The sequence below is a fragment of the Lacerta agilis genome, chromosome 5, assembly GCF_009819535.1.
Source record: "Lacerta agilis isolate rLacAgi1 chromosome 5, rLacAgi1.pri, whole genome shotgun sequence".
Lineage (NCBI taxonomy): Eukaryota > Metazoa > Chordata > Lepidosauria > Squamata > Lacertidae > Lacerta > Lacerta agilis.
The window spans coordinates 62858573-62872414 of NC_046316.1; the positions used below are offsets into that span (position 1 = coordinate 62858573).

The 13842-nt window shown below is 43.1% G+C and overlaps 2 protein-coding genes across 3 annotated transcripts in view; both read left to right on the forward strand.

Moving 5' to 3' along the window:
- Positions 1-5820, forward strand: part of ST6GAL1 (ST6 beta-galactoside alpha-2,6-sialyltransferase 1) — a 68589-nt gene extending 62769 nt beyond the window's left edge. For both annotated transcript variants that reach the window (XM_033150218.1, XM_033150219.1), the window contains exons 5-7: positions 679-780; positions 1386-1560; positions 5257-5820. In XM_033150218.1, coding sequence (XP_033006109.1) covers positions 679-780; positions 1386-1560; positions 5257-5498 — 519 coding nt within the window. In that variant the 3' untranslated portion in view covers positions 5499-5820. The remainder of the gene's footprint in view (positions 1-678; positions 781-1385; positions 1561-5256) is intronic.
- A 7420-nt stretch (positions 5821-13240) lies between these two features.
- Positions 13241-13455, forward strand: LOC117046321 (ATP synthase subunit e, mitochondrial-like). The gene has a single exon (XM_033148114.1). It carries the CDS (start codon positions 13241-13243, stop codon positions 13451-13453), a length of 213 nt encoding a protein of 70 aa, XP_033004005.1. The 3' UTR covers positions 13454-13455.
- The last annotated feature ends 387 nt before the right edge of the window (positions 13456-13842 follow it).

Here is a 13842-nt window from a genome sequence, read left to right on the forward strand (position 1 = left end):
TGCCTGGTGGCTGCTGTAATCAAAGATGTGCAGAGGATATTTTCTGTACAGAAGGCGTTTTTGAATTCATTTTTTCACTATAGAGGTTTTGGATAACAGGAAATGCAGCTCAAGTAAACTTGAGCATCAGGTTTTTAAACTGTAGAAATCCATGATAATCATGGGAAATTAATAAATTGTTATAAAAAAAGAAATCCACGATAATTTTGTTTGGATCAGAGGTGAGGATGATATCTAGGAAAAGGATGTGTGAATTTTTGATGCTGCTATTGCACTGCATTTCATAGTTGCGTGAACAGAGCTGACCTTGTTTTTAAATCGCCCCAAGCATTCTTTGTCACTGGGCCAGAAGAGAGAGATGTGTTCTACCTCATGGTCTTCAGCCTGATTTGAGAATAGTTCAAGAGAATGTGTGACTAGGCCATTTAACCCTACTGTAATGTCTATGACTAGATCTGTCTAGATTTGGAGCCACTGTTTTCACCAATCCTGGCCTAGTTATCAAGATCATTGCCCTTGGTTTCAAAAGGAACTGCAGCTAAAAAGTTGAAGTTCTCATGGAACAGTGTCCTGCAACAACCAGTGACATCTGCCACCAGTAAAGCCTTGCAGTCTGGCGCCCCTGTGCTTTTCAAAGTGGCAACGTGTATTAATCACCACTTCTTTTGTCATTCCCAGCTTATTACTGTAGAAGAACAGAAGTTTGTTACAGATCCGCAGTATAATTCCGGAATCTTAATTGTGTGGGATCCAGCACCATATCACTCAGGTATCCACGAGGTACGTTTGAGCGATGCACATATTAAAATAAGGGCCTGGAATTGCAGTGGATTCTGGGAGAAGTTTGTGGTCGTCCAGCAAATGCATGGTTCTGTGGTTGTAAAGACTCTAGTGTCTCCTCCCACCTGACACCAGATGCACCAGGTACCTGAAATTGGCCTAATCCTCAAATCAAAACACTTTGATGCTCCGTGTACAGTTCCACCAAGGCTTAGGGCAGCTATTGAATTATTGCCTACAAAGAAAAAGGGATAAAAGCACATCCCTTTAATTATTCCCCCCCCAAAAAACAATCAATTTAAAAACAAACAACCCCTGCATCTATTTCTCTGTAGTTCGGCAGATTTCTTGTCTAGCAGCATCTCTCTCATGTCTACAATTTTCAAGCCAATTGCCCGCAAAACACTTGAGATTTAAGTGATGCACCTCAGAGCTGCAAAGGCAGCCCATGCAGAACCACTGCAGCTGTCCTTCTGAAATTCGGCAGGGTTCATCTGCTTGGTGTGGGGATGTGATTTTTTTTTTTTTTGAGAGGCTTCTCTGTTTGGAGACAGTTTTGCTAGTATTTGTAGAAGAGCCACAATTCTTTTTGCTTTTGGTTTCAGTGGTACCAGAAACCAGACTACGATTTCTTTAAAAGCTACAAGAACTATCGGAAAAGGCACCCGGAACAACCTTTTTATATCCTGAATCCCCACATGCAGTGGCAGCTCTGGGATATTCTTCAAGAAAACTCACCAGAGGATATTCAGCCAAATCCTCCATCTTCAGGGATGCTTGGTACGTTGTTTGCAGAACAGGTCTTGGGTTTCTTCTCTGTACTATGAGTGGGCGGTTGAGTGCCTGTCAGTAAGAGAAGGGGAGCTCAGTTTGCAGAAGTATATAGATTTGTAAATTAAAGGAAAAGCAGCCGAAACAGCCAGGTAAGAACCTCTGACCTAACAAAACGTTGGTGGCAGTTGAGCCGAGGGAGTAAAAAAGGGTTTAAGGAATCCAAAAAATTCAGTAGAATAAACTCTCTGGCAGCCATGTCTGGCAGCCGAGACATGGAAGAGAAAATAGAGGTCAATCCATTGCCCTCATTTATCCCTTTCCCCATAAAATAGACTGCTAGATTTGTTAACAAATGCTCATTCTACAACTTCAGTCTGTCCCTGGCCTCTGTTATAAGGTGCTGCCACCCCTCTTGCCTCCCTCAAAACACACTTGTTTAGTGAAGCCTTTGACATCACCCTTTAGCATACCTTACTGCTGGGGTAGTCATCCTGGTGCCCCCAGATGTTGTTGGCTCCCAATTCTCATCAGGCCCAAGCAGCCTGGTCACCAACATCCGGAGGACACTATATTGGGCAAACATATTATTCTCTTGTTGGCGCTTTCTCCATCTTTTGACTGCAAACCAAGGATGGGTGATAACGTGTTCCTCCAGATGTTGTTAGATCCAAGTTCCTACCAGGCCCTGCCAGCATGCCCAGTGGTTAGGGAGGATGGGAGGTGTGTTGTGTCATCTGGAGGGCCACAGGTTCTCCTTCCTTAGTGTAAACACTATTGGGTCAAGGATCTGCCTCTTGTACTTGCACCATGCACACAGAGGGAAATATTATTATTATTATTATTATTATTATTATTATTATTATTATTATTTTCTTCTTTAGCTAACAGTTAGTGTTTGGCACACAGCTTGAGCTGGTTTTCTCTGGATGAAGCATTCTTTTTTTTTTAACACAGGTACACACACACACACACACACACACACACCTTACTTGCAACTAAATATAACAAAATGATAATTCCATTACCACCCTATGCCATTTCCTACCCCCCCCCACACACTCCTAAGTATTACTGTATTTACTCAAATCCAATGCGCACTTTTTGGGGGCCAAATTATGTTGCGAAAATTAAGGTGTGCATTAGATTCGATGGCGCATTAGACTCGAATAAATACAGTCGTCTGTGTGTTTTTTAAACTCTCCCCACAAGATGGCACTATGGCATAGTAAGATTCTGACACAAAAGAGGACATGTTTCCAGCTGAATTCTGCTGCTTTGCTTGAATTGATAAGGCGCACATATCGCCTTGTCTTGCTGAGCAGTGAGATCCTGTGACTGGCAAAGACAGTAGGGCTCTTCAGGGAAGCCCTGCTTGACTCAAACCTATTCCATGCTAGTGCAGAAAAGGGGAGGGGTATGATTTCCCTCTTAGGGTGTCCACAAAGCATGACTGGATGCTGCCCTCATCAGTGGAGCAAATTCAGAAGAGTTGTCAGTCAACATTTCCCTACAGCTTGCCTTGGGATAAATATAATCTGTTTTTCACTGTTAATCATCAAAACTGCACCTTTTCCAGTAATGTGTTATGAATATAAATCATAAATGGCTTTGAGGAATTGTGGAAAATAAATATGCCAGGAACTGCTATTCACGGAAGCCCATGGTACAGATTGTATCATAATTCTCAGCACCATCATTATATAGTGCTAACAGTATTCATGGCAATTTGCAAATGACAAGAGGAGAGGCTCCCACCTGAAAGGAACTTTGCAATCTGAAATTTGACACAAGGAAAAACCGAGAAAGGCAAGGAGGCATGTGTGTGTTTGTGTGTAAACAGTGAAAGAACATGCAATTAATTGCATGTGCTTGGGCTTAGTTAGAGGCTCACTTCCATTATTATTAAAAGTAATTTCTTAATTGTCTTCTAAGCCACTGTCTCAAGCTGATTTACACATAACATAATTTAAAACTGTTAAAAACACAACAAATAGGTTTAAAGCAAGACTAAAAACCCTAAGAAATGGACACTTGTGATATTGTCCTGTTTATCCAGTTGAGAAAACTTGCCAGAACAAAAATATCTACAACTATTTCCACAACCCCCCCAAAAAGTGTAAATAGTCAAGTCATATCTTGATAGGAATGCTATTTCCCAGGACAGGGGCAACCACACTAAAAACCCTGCTCTAAGCTATTGAGGGATGAGCTTCTGCTATATTTGGAATTTGTGGGAGATCTCTCCTGCAGACCACAGCAATCTACTAAGTATGTAACAGATAGGGTGGTCTCTCGAGTAACCTGGTTCCAAGCTAGCCTGGTAGCAGATTGGTTGCCAGTACAAGTCCCCAAAGAAACCTGGCCGCCATCTTCTGCACCAGCTGCCCCCTCCAGATCAACTCCAAGGGTAGCCCCACACACAACACATTGCAGTAGTCCAACCGTGAGGTTACCAGCGCATGGACAACTGTGGTCCAGCTACCCCAACCCAGGAGTGGCTGTAGCTGTCTTATCAACCAATGTTGATCTCAGGTGCAGGAAATGTGGGTGTAGTCACCCAAAATGGCCACTCCTTGGGTCTGGTAGGTTGAAGGTTCCCCACCACTGTTCTAGGAAAGGAACTTGCCTCCTCTGGCCATTAGTCGACCTCAATGGAAGTGCTTTAGCTAGGCAGATGAAAAGCAGTGCCAATGGTTGTGTTTGATTTACCAACATTGTGATAAGTCATGAGTATGCAGTTGACCTTTCCGTCTCCAAAGACCCCCGTCCCCCTGGCCTGAGCATCTTGGGGCTCTCAGCAAAGTCTTGTGATGTGGAGGGAGGGTGGAATAGAGGAGGGAGATAGGGCAGAGGTGGGCAAGCAGCCTCCTCCTGATTTCCGCCTCGCACTCAAACCTCCTGCTCACATCACAGGATTTTTCCAAGGGTCAAAGGACAGCAGCTGTCTGGGGAGAGGAGCGGGGAGGGAATCCCCCCTGCACAAGTTCAGCATGTGTTACAACCAGCTTCATTCGTATTGTGGTACTGTATATTGTTTTTATGTACAGGCCTCTGAGTGAGAAAACCTGGTGATTGTGGCTTGTTAAGAGAATGTCTATCACTACACATACCTGTGGGGAGTTCCCCTAAGGGGGAAAGCCCACTAGATGGCGGCACAGCTCTGGCTTGGGAATAAAAATGGTACAAGCAGTTCCCCATACGCTTTATGTTACAGTTTGCTCTCATACAGTTTCCGACATACAGCAGAGAAATGACTTCTATCCATATTCCGGTGCAATCATAGCCATAGAACAGTCTTCAGTTACAACAATCAGGGGCGGAAAAGAGGCCATCTTCAACAATATCTACCAGGCCTTCTGGATTCCAAGATCCCATTATTCCTCACCACTGGCCCTGCTTACTTGGGCAGGGTGGTTGTTAGAATCTAACAACACCTGGATTGCCACAGCTTCCCCATCCCTGCTGTAGAGCCTTTGACTCCTTTTGTCTAGGTTTCTACACAAAAGAAAACATCAGGAAGACCTCCTTTCTTCCCTCTGCATTGCTGAGGATTTCTCTCTCTCTCTCTCTCTCTCTCTCTCACACACACACACACACACACACACACACACACCCCTCATTATTTTATAAACCCTGCCTTCCAAGTCACCCATTCTGCTGTTTCTCTTATGGATCCTTTGTGTTTCTCCCCTCCCTTTCTAGGCATTGCTCTCATGATGAACTTCTGCGACGAAGTGGATGTTTACGAGTTTCTCCCTTCCAAAAGGCAGACAGACATTTGCCATTACTACCAGAAGTTCTTTGACCAAGCCTGCACTATGGGCGCCTACCACCCGCTGCTCTTTGAGAAGAATATGGTGAAGCACCTTAATCGAGGCACAGATGAAGACATTTACACTCACGGGAAAGTTACTCTAACGGGCTTGAGGAATCTGCAGTGTTAGACCTGTGAACCCCCTCTTCTGGGCTTGGAAAAAACCCTTCTCGAATCACAAGGCACTTTTTAATTTTTAATTTAAAAAAAATAAATTCTAAAGGTAGGCAAGCTGTTCACAATTAACAATTCTTCCATTCAGTACGCCTTAATTTGTGACTGCAGGGTGGGTTGTTTCTAATAAAAAGCAGGCACAAGAAGGCTCTAGCTGAGGCCTCCAGTGTTTAGGAACATCTTCATGTTTCATTCCTCTGTCTCAGAACACTCCAGTCCTTAACTCAGGAACACATAAAATCAGGGCTGTGAATTAAAAGTTAGTTTTGGACTGAGAATTCTGCATCTCTGAGAATCTGTTTCTCTCGCTGCTGCGCCGCCCCGCCCCCCACCGCCCATTTTGACTGGTTTCTATCTCTCAAGGTGGGAGGATATATTGTGTGCACGCAATCGATGCAAAATGAATTTAGAAAGTAGGGAGGCGGAAGATGTCCAGCGATTAGGAGTCAGGGCGTCTGTGACTATCAAGCTCTTAGCAGTGTCTGCTCTTGGCAGTTGAACGCCAAGGCAAAACCACAATGAAGCTTGCTCCCGGGTAAATTGACATAAGATTGCTGCCATAGTTCTCCCCCCCCCAAAAAAAAAATTAATAATGATCTCTAAGTAAATTATCTGATGTAGCATTTCAAAATGTTCCAGAGAAGTCTTTGGGGAAGGGCAAGGCACCAGAAGTCAACTGCTGAACCGTCACAGTGACAGAAGGTTCAGACTAATGAGCGAGTTTTGGGGCCAAGACTTTATAGGCCTAGATGAGAAGGGATTGGCCTGTGAAACCAGTACCACAGCCTAGGTGGCATCCTTGTAGTGCAATGCATAGTCAGCCAGGTTTTCGGAAGTGGTCTGAGCAGCACAGGACACCAGGTCTTGACCCTTGGGTCCCTCTGACACCTTACCCCTGTCATAGCAAATAGTCCTTTGTAAGACACGCAGAAGTAGAGAAAGTGTGAAAGAAGCAAATGCACAAATTGGTTTCATTTGCTTAATTTACGCTGGTTGCAGAATTCAGCTTTTCTGGGCGTGGAAATTTGAAGTTGCTTTTCCAGTGTAGAGTCTATTCAGAGCCTGCATGTAGCTAAGTAGACCTGAGGATTCCTCTTTCTTACTATCCCATGCCTGGACTAAAAACCACACATTCTACAAATCCGTGTCAAAACATGTAAAAGTTGTGTGGTTAGGAATACATTTGAGCTACTTTTAGTGGGTTGTGTATTTTATTCCCTCTGCAAATTTTTGAGTGTTGTGGTTACAGAAGGGATATTCTGGGTATCCAAGACATCCCTGCCCATGGAAATTAAGAGAGTATCTCTGTTGTATGTACTGCGAACAGACGCCTGCAAGACACCGAACAGTCATGTCGGCTGGATGCTGGAGATGCTATAAAGTGCCAAACTCTGTTGAGTGCTTATGATATGATATGTTAATAGCACTTCATATGTTGGTCAGATGAACTCAGTATGGTACGCAGGGGAAAGAATTGTGACCAGGGTTTAAACACACTGCTCTATCCACTCCTGACGTCCCTGAAGACAGAGCCAAGGAAAAAAAAGTTGCCAAGGGAATTGTTTTCCTATATCTTTCCACAGCAAAGATGCTCTTGAAACAATCTACTAGTTTCATTTTTAAAATACTAATTTAATATAATTTCTCCAGGCTTGTCTTTCCACAGCAAAAGAGTATCCAAAATTTACAGCTACCTATTTCAGAAAACCTGGCAGTTGCAATGACAGAGTTATAGCCATGCCAGAGGACTAAGGGCTAGCTAAGTTGCTGTTTGGAAGTGTGCTATTCCAGCTCTAGTTGCTTTGGGGTGGCATGGCACCCCATGCCTGTGACCAGAAATTAACCCTTGACAGATATGCCGCCATGTGCGTTGGGGAGGTAAAATCTTCAAAGCCCTGGCGGCCTTGTTATGTTATGCAAATATGTGAATCCACATGAAGATGCCATTTAATCTTGAGCCTGCAGTACATTGCAAGTGTAACAGCTAGGGTGCTGCTGGATTCAGATGTGATTGATAGATGATGATAATAACTCCTGCCCCCACCTCTAATACAGCAAAAAGTCACACCATTTAAAACCAACTGGGTAAAGTCCTGCCGTTGATTAGAGCTGTTTCTATTTTCTTTAATCAGGTTAGATTTTAGATTTGGCCATTGCATACAATCAGATACAATCAGTTTCATCATCAAGGGTCTGTTGCTTAGATAACTTTATACTTCATTGCCTCTTCTCCCATTTTTTACGACGTTCCATACTTTCCCTCCTCTTGTCTTCCTATTTCTTTCAGTGCTCTTCATCTCTTCCAGTCCCTGGACAGTTCTCAGTAGGGTTGGACCTTTGTCTCTGACTTTTCTCGTTCCGCTGTCACTTTCTGGCTACTCTCATTCAGTCAAAAGTCTTTGGCTGCCTCCATTGTGCTGATAGCTCCCCCAGTCTGCTTTTCTGATCTGATCTGATCTCCCTCCCATGCGCCCCACAGAAGTTTCTCTGTGAGGAAATGTGGCACTCAGGCTGAAAATATTTCTCCACTACTTGTTCCTTCTCAGTATCAGCATGTCCTCCCCCCCCCCTTTTTTTGCACCCACTACTAGACCTCTTTTCCATATCTAGTAGTAACCTTGTAAGTGCTGTGAAAATGAGCCTTTTTAAGGGGGGGGGGGTGTCTTCTGCCGTCCAGTCCATTTTCAATGCCTCTTTTAAAACCACAATTATCCCTTATAGCCAGTGCTGTTTTTCTAGAAAAAGAGGTGCTGGAACTCACCATGAATGCCTCCCTTGTTTACTTAGAATAACAATGGTGCCCACCTGAGAGGTGCCAGAACTGAGTTCCGGCGAGTTCCGGCTGATTAAAAAAAAAGAAAAAAAGCCCTGCTTTTTGCTATGATCAAATTGCCCTTCTCTTCAGCATCTGTATTGGCTCAGTTTGAAGTCCCTGGTACTTCTCTGAAAGCTATTGGCTGCTTCTCAAAGCATATATCATGCATAAGAATGTACACCAAGTGAATTCATGGTATATGGTATCTGAATATCAGAGAGGAGCAGTTGAGGTTTGGTTCACTGCATGTACACACACATATTGCTTCAGCTTTCTGAACAATGCCTGGCAGACTCAAGGGTAGTCAGTCACAGTTTAGTAGCAACAACAATGGAAGACTCTACCTGGATAGAGATATTGAGTGGCTTTCCATTAATCTCAGATGATTCAGCAGCAGGATAGAAGCTGCCTTATAAGAAACACTGTTTAGAGAAGCCAGTTTTGAGTATCTGCATAATGTGACTTTCCCTTATTTTGCTGGCTGTGTGAAGGAAATGATGTGATTTGATCATAACACTGTAAATTTGACTAACCCCCCTCCCCCTCAAGTCAATTTCTGAATCCTAAGCTACAAATTCAGGCTTGTACTGAAAATAATGCTCTCTATTTAATTTTGGGGGGGGGGCATTTGGAATAACTACTTTGCTCCCAGGGTTGTGTTTGCCAGTTTTATATACATGTATAGACTACTTTTCTCAAGAAATGTTTGCTTTTTTCCAATGTGAAATGAAAACACAGAACCTCGTCTATGTGATTTGTCAACAATGATCTTTGAAATCGATTGAAGTAATTCTGAAGGACCCAAAGATGTAAAATTTGTATTAAAGATTTTGTAAAATGTTTGTTTCTGTGATTCATGCCGACTCATTTAATTGTTCAGTTGCTGTTGTTTTTCTCTTTTCCAATTCAATCAATCTGATTGTTTTAGTCACACAGATGGCAATAGACCAGGAATAGGGAACTACTGAGGTCCAAATGCAGCCCACCAAGCCCCTCTTCCTGCCACACACCCTCCTCACCCACACCATTACTTGGACCTCCTTTGCATCCTCCTTGAGAGCTTTTGCCTGGCTGGAACGTATCCTGTACTCTGAGAACGCCTCTTTTTTCCCTGTATGGAGGACAGAGGGGAGTAGGAGTATGTGCAGAAACTAGTCTAATGTACAAGGATAAAAATTACATACTCCACCCACTTTTGTCTCTGGCCCTGACCACAGCTGGCATGTGGCCCCTAAAAGTTTGCCAAGAAGGCAATGTGACCCTCAGGCTGGAAGAAGCCCCCCACCCCTGCAGCAGATGCTTAGGACCCCCCCCCCCATCTTGATCCATTTTTGCATTCAGCCAGTTCCCTGTATAAATTCTTTCCAAAGCAGTTCAGTTTGAACCCTTTAAACACATCCTATAGCCCTTACATTAGTTGCGGAGATTTTCAATATTGGTGCTGAAGTTACTTGAGGGTCACGTTTGGATGGATCTAACCAACAAGCATGCTGCGCTGTTATTTTAAATCACCTTTGTCCTTTGATGCCCCGTGACTCATTTCATATTTCCTCTAAATATGCATGCATGCCTGGAATCGTATCATTGTATCATTTCTTCTCAAATAATCTCCTTTTTAATGTCCATGGAGTTTTCATGGCAAAAATAATGGAGTGGGTTGCCAGTTCCTTCTTCAGGTGGATCACATTTAGTCTAAACTCTCGGCTATGACCTGTCCATCTGGGGTGGCCCTGCATGGCATAGCTCATAGCTTCTTGGAGTTATTCACTGCCATGATAAGGCAGTGATCCACAAAGGGGCTGGAATCATATAGGAGCACCCAAAACACCCACAAAATTTTAATATACTTGTTAAAAAGAAAGGAAGCCTTGAGCTAGTCTTGGAAGTACTAGCCCTTGGGTTGTGAAAAGGCTTGGCTTGAGCTTCTGCTACAAACAGATGAGCAGCTAAAACTGCAAGATGCCTTCATAGAATCATACATATAATTTGTAGGGCTGGAAGGGACCAGGCAGGAATCTTTTGCCCAATGTGGAGCTTGAACCCACAACATGGAGTTTCATGCTCTACCAACTGAGCTATCCTATGAAGGAAAGTACAGTTATGTTCATGTGTTATTCTCTCTTCATAAAGGTGGTGAACAACAAACAGAAACCAGGAAATTCTGGAATCAATGGGTGGTAGTCAACTATGTTTTACTCAGAATGGACCTAACTTACTCATGTTAATTAATTTCTGTGTGTGTACTCAAACTTAATTGATTACAACCCCGGGCACTGCCAGCCAGTGAACCAGGACCCTGCCTTGGGAAACGTAATGGAAACTCAGTTCCAGATTTACTTCCTCCATAATCCTGGCCTGCAGCTTCCTCCGTAGCTGGGCCTAAGGCTAGTGGTGCAGATTGGGCTCCGATCAGGTGGGTAGAAGGGGTCTGATTTGGGAGGCAAAGACCACCAGGGGCCCAGGACTAATAGCTTTGTTTTTGTAAGGTCCCCCCAAGCTGCAATTTCTGTTTTAAGAACTAGGCTGGTAATCCCAGCCTTACCTTATAGGGTTTTAACCAGTGAGTGAAGTCAGAGCTGTGATTGGCAAATTACCTTTTAGGATGTTGCACAACAAATGTGAATTCTTAGAGCTTTCTCTTTCTACCTCTATCTGCTGCCCTCCAGTTTAAATGAAGCTTATTATCAAACCTGGAGTGTTTATTACATATTCTGCTTTTTCCGGCTGGCTTAAATAACAGCAAACTCCCTCCTACAATTATGTAAAGACCGTGGCAACCTCTTTCAGAATAGAAAAGACTGTGCTGCTCAGGAGCATAAAAACCTATTATTATACAAGTATGCACTACACCATTGTTTAAATGGCACAAACGCCACAATGCATTTGTGAAATTACAGCTCTAGAAAAGTTTGTCCTCTTCCATTTGTGCTGGTCAAATACTGTAATTGTCTGAAAGCACGCAAAAGCTGCGTTCTGATGTATTTCAAGATCCTCTTTATCTTTTGATAATGTGATGTTTTCAAGCTATGACTATTCATGGCTTACTTACAGTAGAATAGAACATAAATAATGTTTTGCCTAGCAATTCCACTTGTGAAGTGGGAATTCAATAGACCAGTTACGAGGCAGGAATTGGAAACAAATCTTAGGTTTCATTGATATTTAGGTTTGTGATTGTGTTCTCCAAGGACAGATAAAAAATGGCATCATTCAGCCATGCATGCAAGAGGAGAAAGGCAAGGCAGGTATACTGAATTTCTACTAGGCTCTTGTAGACTGCTGCAGATTATGTTTAAACATAACAATATCAGACTAATAAACCCATGTTTTTATGGTAAAGGAGCCTTGTTCCTGTTTGCTCCCCCACATTCAGCTCCAATGCTAAGATCATGGTGCACCACAGTTCCCTATTACTTTTGAAGAAGGAAACTATGGTTTAATCCAACCTACTAAAAACGACATGAAAATGGAAGAAGGAAAACCCACAAGTGCTCCTCCTCCCTGGCAGTAAAGATGCAGTAATCAATTAAATTTGCTACAATTTGCTACCTTTTCATGACATAAAATATCCTGCCTAAGGTAGCTGTATCACTCTACCTAATGGCAGGCTGGCCGTTGGCAGAGATTAAACCAGGGGTCAGCAAACCTTTTGAGCAGGGGGCTGGTCCACTGTCCCTCAGACCTTGTGGGGGGCTGGGCTATTTTTTTGTGGGGGGGGGAGAACAAATTCCTATGCCCCACAAATAACCCAGAGATGCATTTTAAATAAAAGGACACATTCTACTCATGTAAAAACACCCTGATTCCTGGACAGTCCGCGGGCCAGATTTAGAAGGCGATTGGGCCGGATCCATCCCCCGGGCCTTAGTTTGCCTACCCATGGATTAAACCATAGTTTCCCGATTCAAATGTCTGTGATCTCGGTGCCAAAGTCAGGGGAAAGGATGCATGGTTCATTGTTGGGTCTATAAACCGCAGCTTATCAGCCCATTATTTTGATGTATGAATCGGACCTTTATGTGTGCACAAATTTATGAAATTTATGAAAGCTGCAGCATTACAAAGGAAGGAAGATTCGCTCTTTGGCAACTGGGGGATTAACAATGAAAGGAAATGTGATTCTAGAGTAAGTTTCTTACTAGCCAGCTTCCATTACCAAGACCTGGCTATCATTTATCTACTGTAAAGCAGCATTTGGAGGGGGTGATCTGCAGGGGAGAAGTGACAGATAGAAGATATGCTTAATTCCTCTTAAATTGGGCAACTCCCTATTCGGCCATTCCCCATCCCCACCTGAAGTTCCAGATTTGTGTTTCCATCGCACATCACAAATGCATGTTCTGCCAGTGGTGGTTCTTCAGTAACATTCAAAACTACTCTCAATATGGAAAATTCATTTGAATGTCATTGGAGAACTTCAATTGGCCCCAGCCATCATGGCCAATGGACAGGGATGGTGAGAGTTGATGTCCCACAATGTACTATGATTCCTGATTCCTGTATTTGGAGAAATTTATTGCCACACAGCTTTGAGCCACACAAACATGGAAATAACTGGATGCATCCCTAGGGCTTACATCCAAGCAACATTAGGCCCGTTTCAGGTAAAAATAAACGCAGCTCACTAAATTCCATTTTATGTTCAATAATACATCATATCTCCTTTGGTTTAGTGGAACTCTTAGTGGTGTGGGTTTCATCAAATGTCTCAATTAAGCAAGGCTACTTGAAAGTTTTTTTTCAGCCAAATCCATTAAAGCCAAAGATAGGAAATCTGAAAGCTGTATTGGACAGCTCAGTTTGCTCTCCACGCAGCTCTGTTTTTTATTATCATAACTGGCCTTGTGGTCACTGCCTTCTTAGCGGTCGGACAAGGAGGCAAGATGATTCCACCGGTGGATGTTTCCCCCCTGAACAAGTTCAGCAGGCATTCAGTACTCATTGGGATGGTCCATGGAAAGAAAATATATGACCATTCGAAGCCTAATGCTGAGGAGGAAAGGAGAATAGCAGCAGAGGAGGAAAAGAAGCGTGAGGAAATGGAACGAATTGCAAGAGCACTGGCAGAAGCTAACAAAGATTCAATACTGAAATAAACCTGCTTCGCCTTTTAATATCCAATGTATGAAATTTTGAAGTAGTGTCAAACACTATTATTTACATCAATAAACAGTTGCTGGAGGGGGGGAATAAAAATAATAATGACTGGCCTGAGTCTGGTTAATGCTTAAAATGCATAATGCTTAATGACATCACTAGGGCCTACCCCCATGACATCATCAGAAGTGGCTCCTAGGTTTGTTCCTTCAAATCTGAGGGCTTCAAATGCTCCTGACCCGGCAACCCTAGTTTCAATCCAATCTGCAGCTGCCATTAAATAAAAAAATAAAAAATAAATTCAATTCACAGATCTTTTTAACAAGAAGGTGAGGGCGGGGTTAAATCACCAGTCTTTCACTCCCTTGTCTAGGCATACCAACTCTAG

Bases quoted from the DNA above. Each gene is read 5' to 3' on its own strand.
- LOC117046321 (XM_033148114.1), top strand. From the start codon at position 13,241: ATGATTCCACCGGTGGATGTTTCCCCCCTGAACAAGTTCAGCAGGCAT.